The 17,585-nt window shown below is 55.4% G+C and overlaps 4 protein-coding genes and 1 non-coding gene across 5 annotated transcripts; 2 read left to right on the plus strand and 3 right to left on the minus strand.

Moving 5' to 3' along the window:
* Positions 1 to 2,189: 2,189 nt before the first annotated feature.
* On the minus strand, positions 2,190 to 5,195 carry COL26b_000008 (uncharacterized protein; the record flags this gene model as incomplete). The annotated part of the gene is made up of 2 exons (XM_053172986.1): positions 2,190 to 5,052; positions 5,119 to 5,195. The coding sequence occupies 2 exons, from the start codon at positions 5,193 to 5,195 to the stop codon at positions 2,190 to 2,192; spliced, it is 2,940 nt and encodes a 979-aa protein (XP_053042692.1).
* Positions 5,196 to 8,560: 3,365 nt separating this feature from the next.
* Positions 8,561 to 10,417, minus strand: COL26b_000009 (uncharacterized protein; the record flags this gene model as incomplete). The annotated part of the gene is made up of 4 exons (XM_053172987.1): positions 8,561 to 8,838; positions 8,887 to 8,966; positions 9,015 to 9,310; positions 9,578 to 10,417. 4 exons carry the CDS (start codon positions 10,415 to 10,417, stop codon positions 8,561 to 8,563), a joined length of 1,494 nt encoding a protein of 497 aa, XP_053042693.1.
* Positions 10,418 to 10,906: 489 nt separating this feature from the next.
* Positions 10,907 to 10,998, plus strand: COL26b_000010. Its single transcript has one exon. It is a non-coding gene; the product is annotated as a tRNA-Pro (tRNA).
* A 2,103-nt stretch (positions 10,999 to 13,101) lies between these two features.
* COL26b_000011 (uncharacterized protein) lies at positions 13,102 to 14,497 on the plus strand (the record flags this gene model as incomplete). Its single annotated transcript, XM_053172988.1, has 3 exons — positions 13,102 to 13,306; positions 13,569 to 13,719; positions 13,798 to 14,497. 3 exons carry the CDS (start codon positions 13,102 to 13,104, stop codon positions 14,495 to 14,497), a joined length of 1,056 nt encoding a protein of 351 aa, XP_053042694.1.
* A 396-nt stretch (positions 14,498 to 14,893) lies between these two features.
* Positions 14,894 to 17,163, minus strand: COL26b_000012 (uncharacterized protein; the record flags this gene model as incomplete). Its single annotated transcript, XM_053172989.1, has 4 exons — positions 14,894 to 15,626; positions 15,681 to 16,043; positions 16,102 to 16,747; positions 17,022 to 17,163. 4 exons carry the CDS (start codon positions 17,161 to 17,163, stop codon positions 14,894 to 14,896), a joined length of 1,884 nt encoding a protein of 627 aa, XP_053042695.1.
* Positions 17,164 to 17,585: the final 422 nt, after the last annotated feature.

Raw genomic sequence — 17,585 nt, forward strand, 5'->3', positions numbered from 1 at the left:
CCTGGTAGCCCTTGCATCGTGTTGCATCGCCATGAACCGCACCTCCTTTTCCTTCGAGTTTGCGTGCCTGATAGCCGTGCAAGTCACCGGGGCCCCTAGCCCCGCGAGTCCACGACAGTCAGCGAGACTCCTCGACGACTGCGAAAAACAAGTGAGAAAAAAACCGGGATCTCGTGGGCATGCGTGGGCGAGGCGAGCGAGGCGGTGCGGTCGGGTTTGGGAGAGGTGAAACGGTTGCGGTTCGAACTTGGCAGCCTCTCCGTCTCAAGATGGGCCGCAGGCCCCCTGCTACTCCAAGACGTGTAACCGGAAAGACCAAGGGACGAGTAAACAACTTAAGCTCGTATGCCAAGCCTTTGGAAGATCTGGATCTTTGCTGGCGGGAGAGGAGACACAAAAGAGGCTCTTTGCGTTCCTCGCCTGTCTCTCTTTCTCCAATTAGCTTTTGCGTTGTGTTTCCCTCACGAACCGCCCGGGCAACAGTAGCCGACACAACTCTCGTGTTGCAAGTATGGGGAACGAACATCTCTCTCTAAACTTGGAAAATTTCAGTGGGCAATGACACGACCACGAACGCCGTGGAGTCGCTTGCTACAGTTCTCGTCCGGAGAGCGCAAACAATGGACGAAGCATCTCTGCGTCAGCATGCACTCGCAGCGCCTTGCAGCGAAAGCGAGGTCCATATCCGATGTTGCTTTCCTGTTGCCAAGTTGATGTTCGGCAGAGTTGCTGTCAAGCTGCACGCATAGCGTCGAAACCCCTGGAGGCTCTTGGTCCGTGCCCCACACTCCCGCCCAGTTCCACGCCCAGGGCCCTCGTCCATGTCTCCCCTCCTTTCCCTCAATCCATCGATTGGCTTCTCACGAGAACTGCTGCATGACTATTTTCGTCTAGGTAGCCCCTGGGTTGGGATGGTCGCAGCGGGTGTTCCTCAGTCCGAACACCCATACACGCAGCCACCCACACACACATATCACCAACTCAATCATCTGTCAAGATTGAGGGTGACGTCTGCGCCTCACAGGCCAACGCCCACAGGCCTTGGTGCGTTTAAGGTTGCGAGGGCATGAAAATCTCAAATATCCCGCCCCCTCCGCGCTAAAAGATTCTCTGAATTTCAATTGATCGACCGAGGCGAAGCCAAACATCTCCCAGGCACATGAGTGCCGCGGACCCGGTGTCGTGCGAGATCTGCTTCTGGACGACTTATTTGCACGTGGAGAGGAGACAGATCATCTTGGCCCCATGGCCGATCCCCGCGTACCCATTACTAACTTCTTGTATCAAGCTTTCGTGAAAGAGAGGTCTGTTGTTCCACCAAGTCCTTGGCTTAGTGGACTACTGGTTTCGATGACAAGTCAGTCAGTCGTGTTTGGCGGCAAAAGAAAACACGACCAGTACATCATCCACCAGAACCTTTTCCACAAACAACTACGCAGCAGCGTCGCAAAGATCGGCCAAAATTCAGTTCCACGGGACGTATTTTTTATCCCGTTCTCGTACCTCTGGATACGACTATGCCATAATAGAGGGAACGCATGACCATGCGAGCCCCCGAAGTGTTATTAAATACCAAGAGCATCTTTGGCGAAAGCATTATGGATACACCACAGCACCACAGGAGCGACCACATTGACGTCCCTTACAACGGCTCACCCAACAGGAGGGGCTTCCACGTATCTTCAACACTAAATAAAACTTTGTGCTCATCCGCTGCAGCCGTTTTCGACGTAAATTCTTGCTAATGTTTAATGTTGGTAGCTTCGTGAAAGCATCCTGCTCTCCACTTTCCGCACCCTACACTCCTCGAAAAGGGTTGGACGAACCAGCCGTTTTATTAATTGGGCACCTGAAACGGAACAAATGGTTGAACCGCTATGTCTAATAGCCTCTTCTTATGCTTTAAAGGTATACTTGCTTGGCTGCCTGGGTGTTGCAGGAATTTGATCTCCCTATGTTGATGAGTTGACCGAAATAGGTGCGACACTGGCTCACTAAATAAAACACAGGTTGAATCGGCACTCTTGTGTCGCTGAAGAAGACACTTGATCAGATTGTTCCAATTTACTCCATTTCGTACAGACAATTAGTCTCTAAGTATCTCATAGCATCTATCGGCTTCTAAGCCGTGGTGTATAAGCTCATCATAATACTCGTCCGTTTCTCATTTCATTCATTCGTGCATGTTATCATTCCCATTTTTCCCATTCCTGTAGCAGCTTCTTGCTTTCTTCCCTTGCCCAGAGGGACCTCTCCTGCTCCAGCTTGGACAATCTTTTGTATGTCTCGACGAACATCTTCTGCCGCTCGAGTACCTTGACCTCAAGGTACTTTGGATCGTTACGGCGGCAAGCCTTGTCAAATACGGCTCTCATTCGAGCCGAGTACAGCTGGCACGTTGCATCCTCGAGGCGTTGGGGTTTCACGTAGAAGTTCCGCGCAATGACGTTGCCGTCTTTCAATTGAGGTGCCACCACCTCGTCAAAGCAGTCACCGCATACGGTGAACTGCGGGAGGTACTGCATGATGTGCCAATTTTGGTCAAAAACTGGGTTGTCCTTGCAGCACTCAGTGAAAACCGATAGACTCTCGATATCGCTCACAAGCTTGGCAATGTTTGGCGGCTGTGCTGTAGCGAGAGCCACATCTGACGTGGTCTCCAATGCGTCAAAGTACATCACGAAACGCTTCCGATCAGGATTGTAGTGCATTGCACAAGTGCTCCGGGTCGGCTGCGCTGAAGGGTGCAAAGTGACAAACACACCTAGCAGATTGGGTAACAGTCCCTCGACTGTTTTGGCACACTCGTGACAGACGGTGAAATCCGGCATGGTCGTCTGCGTATATGGGTTCTTGAGGGAATACCAGACGCGCGTGACGCGACGATCTCCGGGACAGGGACTGCTGCTAGTCACCTTGCTGGCGACATTGGCGACCTGGTAGAAAAGGCGCAAGTCTGTGTGTCGGTTTTTCAATGTAAGGAGCCACGCAATGTGGTACCACCCAATCGAGCCAAAATCACAAGCAATTGGCTTGTCCATTGGCCGAAACAGCATGGGCATGAAGTCATTGCGGAATTCCGTGTTCAGAAAAACTCCGTTGTAGCAGTCAGGGCAGATGTTGAAGTTGTCGCAACGTGGCAGACTGAGCCAGTCGGCGCAACCAACAACGCCGTTTTTCCGAGGGCACTCAGGAAAGTCAGGCACGCCCCCTCTGTCGGCGTCATGCGAGTACCGCCGATAGCTGCCTCTTGGTCCATCAAGGGCAAGCGCGCTCTTTGTAGGATCGAACCTGGCCGGGGGCCATGCATCTGCTTGTGAGACTATCGCAGCAGGTTGCGTGATAGGTCTTCTTTCGGGCGATCTCCTCTTCTCATTTGGGCTTCGTGGTCCAGCAGGAACAGGCATGGGCGGCATGACTGCTGGCATCACTACGGTGTTGTTGAAAGTAGATGCACGAGAGCGCGAGCGAGCTCTAGATACAGGTTCAGGCTCGCGAGTGCTGAGACGGCTCGTGCTGGGCAGGATATCATCCTCAGGATACGGTGTAGTGGGCTTCTCCCGCACATCACCACTCTCCCTCGGGTCTTTGATGATGGGAAATGTTGCCGAGACGCGAGGTGGAGGAGGGAGATCCTCGCCGAAAGACTTGGTTGATATCCGCGGGGATGGGTTGACAATTTCAGCTGGCGCACGAGACCTAGATCTGCCGGATTGAGACGGCCGGGTCTTCTCGGGGCTCAATAGAACATCTCTGCTCTCTCTGCCCTCCTGGTTCACAATTGACCTTCTCCTTCGGGCATTGGCCGTCCGGGGGGTGTGCGAATAATCGCTGCTGCTGGAGCCGCTGTCATCCCGTCGACGTGGCGAGTCGCGCTTGTAGGTTGGAGTCCGTTTCGTCTCACGCTCACGGTCACGATCTCGTTCTCGCTCACGGTCCCGTTCGCGATCTCGATCGCGCTCTCTGTCCTGCTCCGATCGATCGTACGGCGTGGTGGGATCTTTCTTCTCTGGTCGCTCACCACGGGGTACGATGCGTTCACGCTGGTGACGAGGAGTCTCAGGGACTCTGTCCCCAGAAGACTGCCTGGGCTCCTTGTGAGAATCAAAGTTCGTGTTCGAGCGCCTAGCTGGTGGGGGATTCGACGACGATTGCCTTCCATAATTATCGTCGAACCGCCTTTGGTCTGCGAGGTTCGAATAACTTCGTTGGGGCCGCGGTACACCGTTTCGACCGGCCTGGGAGTAATCGTAGTAGACCTTTTCTCGACCGCCCGTTGCGTGCTTGATGACCTTGGGGGATAGCAATGTCTCGTTCGGTTGCCGCTTGTCGTACTGGGCAGAGAAGTAGTCGGCTTTCTGTTCTGCACGAGTGCCTGACTTCGTTCGCTCGTGTCTCCGAACACGCGGCTCCTCTTCTTTGATGTCGGTCTCGATCTTGGGCAAGTCCTGTCTGCTCTTTCTCTTCTCAATGCCTGGCCGTTTGGCGGTGTCTGGGTCATCAACTCGCGGCGCATAATATTTCCTTGATGTGTTCGCGCCATAATCTCCGTTGAGTCTTGTCTTGGCAGAACGCGAGCCGCCGGAGGAACGCGATTTTGCGTCGTCTGACGAGGAGTCTCCGTCTCCTCCCTCACTGTCGGATTTCGGGATGATCACGAAACGGCGTTCAGGGTTGTACTCATGTACCTCCATAATGATGGGGTGTTGTTCGGCGTCTCCTCGTGAAGGAGGCTCATCGTCGGACGCCGACACGACGCTGCCGTGTTCTTTGAGAAGTGACTCTGTCTCATCTTCACAGGTTGGGGGAGGCGGGTAATTCCTGCGGCGGGAAGTTCTTATCGGCGCATCGAATGTGCGGGGGACATAGGCATCGGCGTAGTAGCTTGAGCGGGTTATGGCAGATGACTGAGGCGCTACGTCGGCATCTGTGTAGTAGCTTGAGCGGGTTATAGTAGATGTATGAGGCGGCGGTACGACGGCATCGGCGTAGTAGCTCGACCGGGTTATGGTAGATGTGTGAGGCGGTACGGCCGGGGGCTCCTGTGTGGATCTGTAGTTTGGGTCAGAACTTTGGTTGCGCATTGGAGAGGAGATGTGTGGTCTTGGCTCGGCTTACGGCTTGGGAGTCTTGGCCCTAGTAGTGGTGAAATAGCCCGTCTGTAGAAGATCTTCAATATTGCGTGAATCGTTCATGTTTGGTTATCTGTATGACCAAGGTAAAAGGGTACAGAATCTCAGGAAGATGTCGGGGTCTTTGAAGGCATCGTGTGTCTCTCGGCTCGGCGAGAGCGGGAGCGTCGTAATGCGGTCTGTTGTGTGGCCGCCTCAGCCTTGCGCAACGTTTCTGTCCCTCAGCTTGGGTCGGGACGTCGGCTTGGGTCGCACTGGCGGTAATCGTCACAGCCAACAGAGCTGATTTATCAGTAGATCGAATCCCGAGTTGCGATGCTGACTTGATACGTTGAGATCAGATTTTCGGCAGAGGGTGAGAGCGAGAGTCGAGGTGAGTTCCAAGTGGTCGTGGCGGGTGGAGGATGGGGGGGAGCAGGCGTTGATGTTAATTAAGGTGAGATGCCTGCGGGTGGAGGTGGAAGGCACGGGAATCTGGGCGGACGGGTTTGGACACGGAAGCGGTTGGCAAGGTAGGACCGGCTGGATCGAGTGAATGCGCGAGCGAGGTGAGATCGCTTAAGACAGACAGCGCAGGCAGGTAAGGTATCTGGTGGTGTCAGGCGGGGAGGGGGAAGGTGGGATTTTGGGGAGCGGCGTTGAAGATGCGGCGTAGGTGCAAGAAGTCCTTATTTGAACATGGAAGGCCATGGTCATGGTCATGGGCGAGCAGGGGTGCATGGCATTGGCATTGGGTGGGAGGGGGTGCCCCTCCATGATGACGGCTGGGCTGCTGTAGGGCGGTACCTTGTACCGCACGTCTCCACCGCCTTCTGTTTTTTATTTTCCTTCCACCTCCAGCCCGGGTCCAGGGCCACCACCGCCCGCCCACCACCACCACCACCAATGGCACCAAATGCCCCGGGCGTTCGTTCACCTCCGACGACAGCAGAGTCCAGCCCGTGTTGTGTGCCACGGTGCTCCCCGTTGCCATTAAAGACCAGCCGCCAACACACACCGTCGGTGCTCTGTGGTCACCGAGGTGACACCGTTCCTAACGCGACTCTTGGATGTTGTTGGATGCAAAGTTTAAGGCAGGGTCCCTCTGCTTATCGCGACACACGTCCTGCCGAAACGGCCTTGATGGCTACAGTCGACAATCTCACGTTTATTGTTGTTGTCGATGTCGCTGTCGTTCTCCAGCCGACCGTCAGCATTGATGGTTGATGAACCTGATCTTGGACGGCGGCACATGTCTTGAACCAGGAAAACGGCCCGGCAGCGGTAACATCATCATAATCTCCATAGTCGGCGACGTCGAATACGGACACATGTCAATTGGCAATACGTAAGGCCTGTCACTGAACCATTCCAGTAGGGCATCCAGTTCAGTTCTCGGGTTGAGAGTGGCGACAGTCTCGACACGAACAAGAGCTCCTTCACCACTCACTCTCGATGTGCCAATCAATACTGCGCCATCATTAGTCGCTTTCCCCGACCTGCAGCAGTAGAAGCAGCAGCAGCATGAGCATGATGGCCATGCCCACGCACTACGACGCAGTCTGCTGCGTCCTGCAGATGGGATGTGGGATGGGCTGGATGGGACCCGTCCCAGACACCACCAAGAGTCCAAGCCTGACGTTCAAGCGTGACTTGGGAGTGCGGTCGGCCCAAGTCCAAAGCCTAGGTCTTGGTGCAATTGCATCGAGCCATCTCCACTTTCACAGCCGGTTCTCACGTCCGGCCTGCACACTGCATATGCTGGGAACCTGTTTAGGGCAACCGGCACCGTCGATTAGGTCTTCCACCTCGATGAGTCTTGGGCCTGGCACTTGGCCGACTGGTTTCTCCCACGCCTGCAGCTGGCACGGTACCACGGCAGCCAGCCTGCCCATTTCCAATTATTCACGTTGCACGGATTGCCTTGACGCGGCCTGATCTTTGCCATCCTTTCCCAACGACCGTCGTCCGGTGGACAATCGCGATGACTTCTGATATCCTGCTCCTGGTGAACCACAAGACTTACCGAGCCAGACGTGCGGAGTTGTTGGGTACGAAGGCTTGTTTGACGGTACGAAGGCTTGTTTGACATGTCAAGACAAAATGATACGCACAGTTACAGTGGGCTGGAGACTGCAAGAGCATGCGCCACGCGGAGTGCCCGTCTGCCCTTGGTCAACGTCCAACTAGTCGTGGCGATGGGGAGGCTTAGTCGGCGTTGGATGCAGAACGGCACCGCGGCAAGCACCCAACACAATGCCGGCTCCCATTCGGAGGCCGATGTCTCCAGTTTCACGAGGCGGCGTCGGTCGGGAAACATTTTGATCAACGGCGTAGGCTGCGCAAAGTGGACTCTACTGTGCCATGAAACCGACATCACCACATCTGCACCTATCTGTCGACCTCGCCATCAAAGTTGTCGGGCCGTGAGGCTTGCACAACCCTACCCACGCAGCAGGCGAAACATACCATTTCTTATCAGGGGAGTCTAGGACCCGATCAATAACTGAAAATATGCAGCATCCCAGGCCATCTTACGTATCCCGATCGAGCCAGGCAAAGAGGCTGCAACCGTGTCAGACGCCGGCAATTTTACCCCCCACCACCATGTACACTCACCCGCCCTCTATCCGCCGTCCGCCATCTGCAGTCGGGTCATGCACACGCTCCGTCAACGGTGCACTACGAAGTATGAATTTTCTAGAACATTCAAAGTCTCCGACTTCTTAGAGCTGCAACTATGTACGCCAGCTCGTCATGCGAAGATCCGTCAACCCTACCTTATTCCGATGATCTGCGCAGGAAGAAAGAGCGGTGGGAACTTGATTGCAACATATCTCACGCCACAACTGTACATGTCAACTGTGACAAGAACATCAACTTACAATCACGTCGCCGCGGTAGCATAAACATCGTTCTAGTCAATTTTTCTGAAGCCAATCACGGAGGCCCGTGAGTGAGGTCATCCAAGCTCAATTAGCACCGTGCATCAGCTAGCATGTAGTCACACAGAGCAGCAGTCTCTTTTCTGGTTCCTCAACAGGGTCTCAATATTTTGTATTGGTATCACAATGTGATTCCGCCCGCCTGGAAACGATCAAGCACTCGAGCCTAACACGGACTCTGCCGTCGCCCAAAGTTTCACAGGCCTCATCCGGCTCTTTGCTTTCTCTGTGCTCGCCGAGCTGCTGATGACATCGGCTGCGTACTGGCTCGAACGTGGGGAGGCAGGTAAACCTCGGCCTGTGCAACGCTCTTCGAAAGGGGACTTCGAGTTCCATCCTCGCAAGAATTCTGAATATACTGCGCCGCCTTTCTGGCGTGTCGAGAACCGTCCGAGCACAGTACGATGCTCCGGCTCAACCGCGCGCCGGCGATGAGATTTTGGACGAAGAAAGCATGTTGCATATGCTGCAATACCCTAATGACACACGTCGCCGGGCACAACTTCATCCTGCCTCTTGCCTGTTGGTGAAGCCACGCAACCCGAATCTGAGTGAAAAGAAGGCCAGGCCGAAGAGGGCGACCAAGAGGATGGCCGCGCCCTGCAAAGGATCCGTGATGACACCTCTCACCACCAACAGACCACTAATGGCACTGAAAATGATGGGGTTGATGAGCCAAGTTCTGTACTCGGCCGCTTTCGCTACTGGTGCACGACGGTCTCTCCGTCGAAGCAGAATGAGCCCAACAGCGGACGAGAAGAAGATCATGTACGCCGCCAGGCCTGCATTCTGTCAGTCCACGACCTGGGAGCTGGAGTGGTTGTACATACCAATGAATGTTACAAGGCCGTTGAAGCTACCCACGACAACGTAGACAACCGATAAGCCGCAGTTCAGCAGCAGTGGGAAACTGTTTCTCTCGTCAGCTAAAAACTCGGCTGGGTGGTGTCACTCTCACATGGGCACGTTTCTGCGCCAACGTCGGTTTTGCGTCCACGAAACGAAGCCTTTGATAGGTCCTCCGAGCAGTCTCGGCAAAGCAGAGAGTTGTTCATCGACATAGCCGGCTTCATCCTTCTCATTGCTGCAATGCAGGTTCGCCAAGACAGCGGGGAAATAACCTCGCTGACTTGCAACAACTACTAGCTTGGCGGTAGCAAAGACATTCGAGTTCAGAGCGCCCATCGCCGAGATGGAGACGATTACGGAGAAGAGGACACCGGCCCAGCTGCCGAGAACCCGATTTGCGAACTCCTATTCTGATGTCAGCACGAGCATCTGCTGGCTGACAAGAGTTGCAAACTTACGACTGCCACTGTACTACTGTTCTGCATGACACCCATTGGCAGGCAGACATACAAGGCAGCATTCATCAGCATGAAGCCAGTGATGACTAGCATCATCGAGCCATTAATCACGATGGGCAGATCCCTACGAGGATTCTTCATGTCTCCCGCGACAAATCCTACCTACGGAACATTCAGCAGGTTGCCTGGCATAGTTAGAAGGGTTCACTCTCACCATTTCCCAGCCCGCATAACACCATAGAGCCCCAAAGGTTGCCGTCCCGAAGTTTCCTAGCCACTCCCACAGACCAACCTCACGTTGGTCGGGCCGCTGGCCGAACCACCCGTATTCAGACGAAGGGACCCCTTCCCCATGACCGAACGCCCAGACGCCGCACCCCAGAATAATGATGGTTGCAAGGGCAGCCATTTTCAGGAACAGGAACAGGTTAGCCGCTTTCGCGCCGGCTGTTGCGCCCAGACAGTTGACGAGCGTCATTGTGACAATGCACCCGGCCGCTACTACCTTTGATAACCAGGGCTCCGGTGGCTGGTTGTCCGGGACGAACGCCTCGGTGAGGTAGTCGGCGAAAATGGTAGCAATCATTGAGTTCGCCGCCGGCTTGATGATGGTGCACCAGACCCATGTAAACAAAAACCCGGCAAACTCGCCGTAGCACGCCCGGAGGTACTCTTGGATCCCTCCGTTGTTGGGTATCCTCAACCCCAACTCGATGAAGGACGCCGCGCCTGTCCATACGAGCAGCCCGCCAAACAGCCATGCTAACAGACCGTAGCCCGGGGCCGAGACGAACTGGCTGATCTGCGAGGGCACGCTGAAGATTCCCGAGCCGATCTGCAGGCTAATGACAATGGCCAGGCCGTTGACCAGGGTAAGCTTCCGTGCAGCCGCGGGGTGCTGCTCCTGACGTTGGTCCTCCTCTCGGGACAACGCTGGACTACCAGGCCGTTGGAGGAACGGCGAGGTTTCGTCGGTGCGGAGGTCCGCCATCGGAGCTAAGCTGCCCGAGCTGAAGGCGCAGGTGTTGTTGACGGGCTCTGTGTTGTGAACCATGTGACTGACAACCCGCCCCCGTGACAAGCTTGAAAATGTTGAATTTTTGGGGGTGTTATCGCAAGCCACTGTCAGTCAACGTGCGCACTGCGAAGGGTCCTTGAAAAGTATTTGTATAGTCTCGGGAATAAGGAGGCTCGGATGCCGACTTTGAGAAGGTCGATTGCGACACTGGACGCGTAGCTTATCTCTGGCCCATCTGGGGCCATTTTTAGGTGTTGACAGGGGTCTTGGGCCCCCTGATAGCGATGATAGCTTAGTTGATTCGCCAGATGTTGGTAGACCTCGTTGATGCGCATGAGTATGGGCTGAGCGGGAGAGATACGAGTTCAGTTGAGGTTGCTGTTGGCTGGGTTAACGGAGGCAAGTTGCTCAGTTTCGAGGTTGCGAACCGAAGACTGCAGTCGTGGAGAAGCTGCGGGGATTTGATAGGAGAGTCATATTCTGTTTTCCAGCCGACAATCGCATCGATCAAAGATTGTATTCTCTGCCCTGATGGTCTAGCGGTATGATTCTCCCTTAGGGTTGTCGTCGACATCTCAGTCTGGGAGAGGTCCCAGGTTCGATCCCTGGTTAGGGCCCTCTTCTTTTGCATTTCCTGAGCACGATTCAATGATCGCCTTCATCTTTTTTGGCTCATCGATCCATCCCTTTCGAGTTCCTAGCACGAGTAGCTTCGTAGTCGCCCGCTCAAAAGATGCGTCGCCCACTACACACTGCTTTGTGATTGTACTTCTGTACTTGAGCCGCGTGACACTTTGAGAAGTGACGAGACCTTACACTGAGCTTTGGTGTAAGTGGTACAGCCAACCAAGAGGCACCGCCCACCCAGCTTGAAGTCGTCCATACCTGGAGTTCCGATGAGTTGAGATGCTGACCGAATCACTTCTGCCGTCCCATCGAAATACGACAAAACATTCGACAATTGACGTTGCGCGCAAACTCTCCCTGGCGTGCCTGTCCCTGCACCCCGCGTTTTCATTGACGAACTTCAGAACCTTGCCCACCTCCATGCTTCTTCAGGATTGAGGGGTAACGGCATATCGAGATTCCAGTCCTTATAAGTCACATGTTCTCTAATTCGAGTAATCGATTATAAAGCCAGCGTGCCCCCCCTTCCAGCGTTCGTGTCTATGATAATCAGGCAAGCAGTCAATTTCATTCTTTTGAGTCCGCCCAGTCAGGCCATGCGCCGCTCAAGACCTCTTCCCATTATGGCCACGTCGTCTCCCGTGTGAGCAGACGACTCATAAGAATCCTTGCCCTCAACTGGCAGCACCTCTCCGCGAAGGCAATGAGCCAACCCGCCAAACGCCCGCCCTGGACCCTCACGTAACTCCTCTCTTGGGTCGAGCCAGCGGAACAGAGTCAGGCCACGAACGCGGTACGAGTTGTCACTTCACAGACACGCCGTGATAGTGGTCTACGGCATTAAAGCGGTCGCCGTATTGTACAGCGCCGGCATCGTAAACGTCGGCAACGCCATTCATTTTGCAACATTCGTTGGCGGATCTGGAGCGTTCTGGAGTCGGGTTTGTGGATGTGGAGGTAGTTGTTGAATGAGGCTTGGCGGTAGTGGTTGTGGTTGTAGGCTTGGGGAGTGGGTAAACGGCAGTGATCCTTGCGTTTTGTCCGATTCGTTATGTATACTACACCGACATTAAAAAAATGTGCATGTACTTTACGCACATTATCCTTGTTTTTTTGCTTTTGTGTTCCTTCCTATGTACTCTATAGCAATTACCAACCGTATGCAGCGTACGCATATACCTCTGTATGGACAACCAGTGCAGTGACCTCTAGCTCAACTTCCTAGAAAGCCCCTGGATTTGAGAATATGATCGATACTCTGATTGACTGAAACTTGAGAACGCGGATAAGGGCCCTTGAAAGTAAGTCGTTTGTTTCTATGCAGGCCGTGTGCTGTCAGTCAAGAGGTGTATTGTTGACTCTGGCAAGATGGGCTCATGGCCTTCTGAAGATCGGATCGTGGGACAAATCCGACGGGAGCGTCAACTTCCAAGTCAGTCCTCCAGGAATCACTCTCATCTCGCCGCTCGAGGTCCCCGTGAGGTTCCCGGACTGGTTTGTCTAAGAAGCCTATGCACCTCAATTCAATGATGAGTGGGCATCATCGGCCATTTTTGACAAAAGGGCTCCAGGAAGGCGTATTGGAATCTGCCCCCGCAAAGAACGGACAGGCTCTGTATTTGACACTGCGACAATACAATTGGCAGACATCAGTCCATCAGAATCTCATCGGTGGACAATCGATGAAGGGCCGATGTGGAGCAGTCCGTCCCGGCGAGCGACTTCCAACACTGTGACCCGCCCGCCACACGTGACCCTAATTCTCAGCCCGGGCTCAATTCGCTAACAGCGGTACGTACCTTAGGGTCTCCGCCCACCAAACGCAGCCAGAGGGAAAAAAAATCATTCAATTTTATCGCGAACGTAGAAAGTGCCAAACTTCAACCCCGTCACTAACCCAGCAGCACTGAAGCCCACCGTTGACCCAGGTACGTGCGAATTTTTCTCGGTCCCCCTCTTGTCTCGAAAAGTTCACCCTACCAGCAAGGCGTCCCGGCAATTGGAATTTTCTTCTCCTCTTTCTCTTTCTCTTTTTCCCACCTCGCAGACAACTAATCCGTCCTTCCGTCGACAGGGTCAATCAACGATCAAAAATGGCTTCGAGACCTACCGTCACCATCATCGGCAAGGATGGCAAGTCCTCCGGCAACACCCACACCCTGCCGGCCGTCTTCCTGAGCCCTATCCGCCCCGATATCGTCCAGGAGGTTCACAAGGGCATGGCCAAGAACAAGCGCCAGCCCTACTCCGTCTCCGAGAAGGCCGGTCACCAGACCTCTGCTGAGTCTTGGGGAACTGGTTAGTGCTCCCCGACAATCCGACCGCGCGCGAGAAGAATCTGCTTGGAAGGGAGGGCGAGAGGGTCGCATTGGTGAACGACGGCGAGGGACCTCGGGCAGGAAAGTTCGTGAAGGAGCCGGAACTGCTGCTGCTGGATGAACCACCCGAGGGCTCGAGCCGAAGTTTTTTCCCTCCACACCCGAGTCCCGCGACAAGAGATTGAGAGGCGCTGCTGAGATGATGGGAGAGGAACACCCAAGCTGACGGAAACATCAAACAGGTCGTGCTGTTGCCCGTATCCCCCGTGTCTCCGGTGGTGGTACTCACCGTGCCGGTCAGGCCGCCTTCGGTAACATGTGCCGTTCCGGTCGCATGTTCGCCCCTACCAAGACCTGGCGCAAGTGGCACGTCAAGGTCAACCAGGGCCAGAGGTGAGATTTTCTTCAGGCCCCACCGCGGGGAAAGAATTGGGGAACATACGAGAACGACGATTCTAACCAGTCTTCCAGACGCTACGCTACCGTCTCCGCCATCGCCGCCTCCGGCGTTGCCCCTCTCCTCCAGGCCCGCGGTCACCAGATCTCCTCCGTCCCCGAGGTTCCCCTGGTCGTCGACTCCGCTCTCTTCGAGAACGCCGCTGTCGCCCGCACCTCCGCTGCCGTCGCTCTCCTGAAGACCGTCGGTGCCGGCGAGGACGTCGAGAAGGTCAAGGGCTCCAAGAAGCTCCGCGCCGGTAAGGGCAAGCTCCGTGGCCGCCGCTTCCGCCAGCGCCGCGGTCCCCTTGTCATCTACGACCCCGAGGTCGACGGCAAGGAGCTCGTCACTGCTTTCCGCAACATCCCTGGTGTCGAGTCCTCCCCCGTCACCGCCCTCAACCTCCTCCAGCTCGCCCCCGGTGGCCACCTCGGCCGCTTCGTCGTCTGGACCTCCGCCGCCTTCAAGGCCCTGGACACCATCTACGGCTCCACCACCACCCCCAGCGCCCTCAAGAAGGACTTCCTGCTGCCGTCCAACATCGTCAGCCAGTCCGACCTTGCCCGTATCATCAACAGCTCCGAGACCCAGTCTGCGCTCAACGAGCCCAAGGGCTACGCTCTGACCCGCCGCTCCGCGGTCCAGAAGAAGAACCCCCTGAAGAACAAGCAGGTCATGCTCCGCCTGAACCCCTACGCCTCGGTATTCGCCAAGAAGGCTGCCGAGAAGAAGTAAATTACTTCCTCGGTAGGGTGTTTTTGACGACGGTGGTGGAACGGAGGTTTCTGAAACGGACGGGGCTACATTTTAGCATGGTTTGTGCTTGAGGCGTAATGGCAACTAGGAAATGTTGACCTCAATTCATCAATGGACAAATGATTCCCTTGAAAGCAACAAAAGTTTGGTCTGGCCCTGGACCGTGACGACTCAATTCCAACACGTGATTATGACTTTTCTTGCTTTTGTACATGTCAGGGTTTGGGAAAACGTAGTTACTGTCAGGTAGCTACAAAAAAGTTCTCTATACATTCTCCCCTTTCTTTCAAGTGTGTGACATGCTTGCTATCTAGCCATGTGTTTCGGAAGCATCAATACTGAGATCATCACGTTCGTTATCGCTTCAACATCCACTTAGCACCCCATCCAAGTGCCCAAGTTGCCCAGCCCTTCCTCCATCGCCTCCTCTTGGGCCGTCATCATGTCCCCAATTAACTCCTCAATCTCCTCCACCTTCTTAAGCCTCCAGAACCTTTGAATGGCCCCGGCAAGCCTCTCCGAGCAGCGGTCCACATTCTCCTCCGTCTCCGCCGCAAAGCACAGCCGGAAGTACGCCCATCCCCTCTCCGCCCGGATGGCAGGCGTAGCACTGAACATCATCCCAGGGCTCACCAGCACGCGGAACGGCTTCTGCGTAGCGTAGATCATGAGCGCGGTCGACAGCTTCTCGCCGTCAATCAGCGGCAGGATCTTGCCGCCCGTGGCCATCCACAGCGGATGCGTCTCGAAGCGCATGCGCAGCCAGATGAACATGCCGCCGCGCGGCCAGTCGAAGTCGTACAGCCGCGTCTTGCTGACGACGCCCCAGTCCGCATCCTCGACGCTGCGCGGCGTCGACTGCTTAAGCTGGACGGCGCCGTCGTCGAGGATGGAGGACATGCGGTTCATGCGGCGCTCGTAGACGCCGCGGAGGCCCTCGAGCCAGCGGACCCAGCCGTCCATCTTCCAGCCCTCGAACGTCTGCTTCTGTCGCGACGTCAGGGCTGCGAAGGCTGATCGCACGGCCGGGGGTTGCTCGCCCATGACCAGCTCTGCGACGGTCGACTGGACGAAGCCGGAGGGCTGTTGCGTCGTGACCTCGGTAATCCTATGACTCGGTTAGCGTTTGAGGTTGTGTGTATGAGACAGCAGACCGGCGTACCTAAGTAGGCGCTCAATGATGGCCGGTTGGGCCGTGATCCAGCCCAACCGGCATCCGGGAGCAATGGTCTTGGAGAAGGTATCAAGACGAATGACTCTGCCGTCAACATCGATGCTCAAGAACGATGGTGTTAACGAGTCCAGGAACCGGTATCCCGACGACTTGACGGGCTTGTAAGTCGACGATGCAGTGGCGGGGACGGGTAGGCCCCGGTGCCTGGCCTCATCCTCAGCAGCGGACGGGTACTGCAGGTACCAGTACGGGTCATCTTCGACAATGATGACATCGTACTTGCTGGCGATCTCGTAAATCTCCTTGCGACGCTCAACAGGGAGCACGCCGCTAGTCGGGTTGTGGCCCATGCTGAGATCTCATGTTAGCAAACACTAATCCGCAACGTCGTATGCAGGGCAGAACTCACGTCACTGTGTACATGAAATGCGGCCTCCGGCCATTGGCCTCATCCCAGCCAGATAACAACTCATCCAAACCGCCAGGACCATAGGCAATCATGCCTACATTGTCCATCTCGACAGGCGCAACCTGCACGCCGCGAGGGAGCGCCTGCGTGAGAACCTGACTGTACACGAAGACCTCGCACAGCATGCCCTGTCTATCCCTAATGTCATTCTTCGCAGGGTTCCATGGGTTCGTCAGCAGCTCCAAGGTCTTGGAAAAGCCATCCGTGGAACCGCAGCTGAGAATGACCTCAGGACCGCCAAGGTAAGGCACATTGGGATGCAGGTGCTCCCTGGTGAACTGCCTCACGAAAGACCGCAGGGGAGGGTAGCCCTCGGCAGTGCCGTACTGCAGCGCCGTGGCGACGTCAATGCGCCGGAGTGGATCGAGCTCGGCATCGCTACCGGGGACGGTGACGTGCCGCGCCGCCTTGACGTCCTCTTTCGTATCCCGGCCGGATGTCTTGCCCCGGATCGGCAGTGTTGCTGCTGCGGCGCCGTTGGGTGCGCTATAAGTGGCGTCGGGGATCGGGGATGGCTCCCATCTTTCGGGCTTCGCGGCCTGCGCCTCGAGGGTGTCGAACGGGAACAAGCTCGAATGAGGAAGACCTGGGGCGTCCGATTGGTTAGCGACTCAGGTGCCTGGGGCGTTGTGCCGGGATCGGTTGGTGAATTGGGTTTGGGAATTGGTGTTGCGCAACATGGTGGTGGAAGCACGCCACGGAAGGTGTATATTGCGGCATGTATTGCGGCATCCTTCCCGCTCGACGCGCACGCGACATAGCTCTGATTGACGCCATGCAACCACCAGCAGTGCCGTATCAAGATCCGACATGTGCCTTGCAATGAAAAAAGGTGAAGGCATGCAGACTCAGAAACTCACCTCCAGCTAGTTGACCAATGCCCGGAATCTGAAAGTACTTGTAGTACTCCTTCATCTTGCTCGGCTCTCTCGCCTTGGTCACATCGGAGTAATGGTGCTCCAGGTTCAGAGGCGGCTTCTTGTCCATTGCGGCGGCAGACATCTTTGACGACGGTGGGCGATAAGGCTTGAACGGCAGATCTGTCGTCGGTTGCATCGGCGGCATGGGAACGAAAGTGACCGTGTGTGCCGTCGTAGTGGTTGGGCGTTTGTCGTGTAACGGGTTGGCCAAGATTCTTTAGACCAAACGACGTCCGGCTCGAGATCCCAACGATATGAGAGAAGGGATCGATATAAAGATAAGAGTGAGAGTAGGGAAAGAGGAAAAGATACCAAGTACGAAAGAATCGAGGGGCCCCAGTTGAACCCCGGGATTACAAATCGTCATCCATCTCGAGGAATGCCCCGATAAGGAAGCTCAAGCTTGGCTCCGCCGGTGGCCGTTGATAAGGGCGTTCAAAGGCTTTTGACCGGGGTGTTTTCGAGGTGACAGGGATATCGGCTGTGGTTGACCGACCACTGACT

The sequence above is a fragment of the Colletotrichum chrysophilum genome (assembly GCF_026319265.1).
Source record: "Colletotrichum chrysophilum strain AFK26 chromosome Unknown scaffold_1, whole genome shotgun sequence".
Lineage (NCBI taxonomy): Eukaryota > Fungi > Ascomycota > Sordariomycetes > Glomerellales > Glomerellaceae > Colletotrichum > Colletotrichum chrysophilum.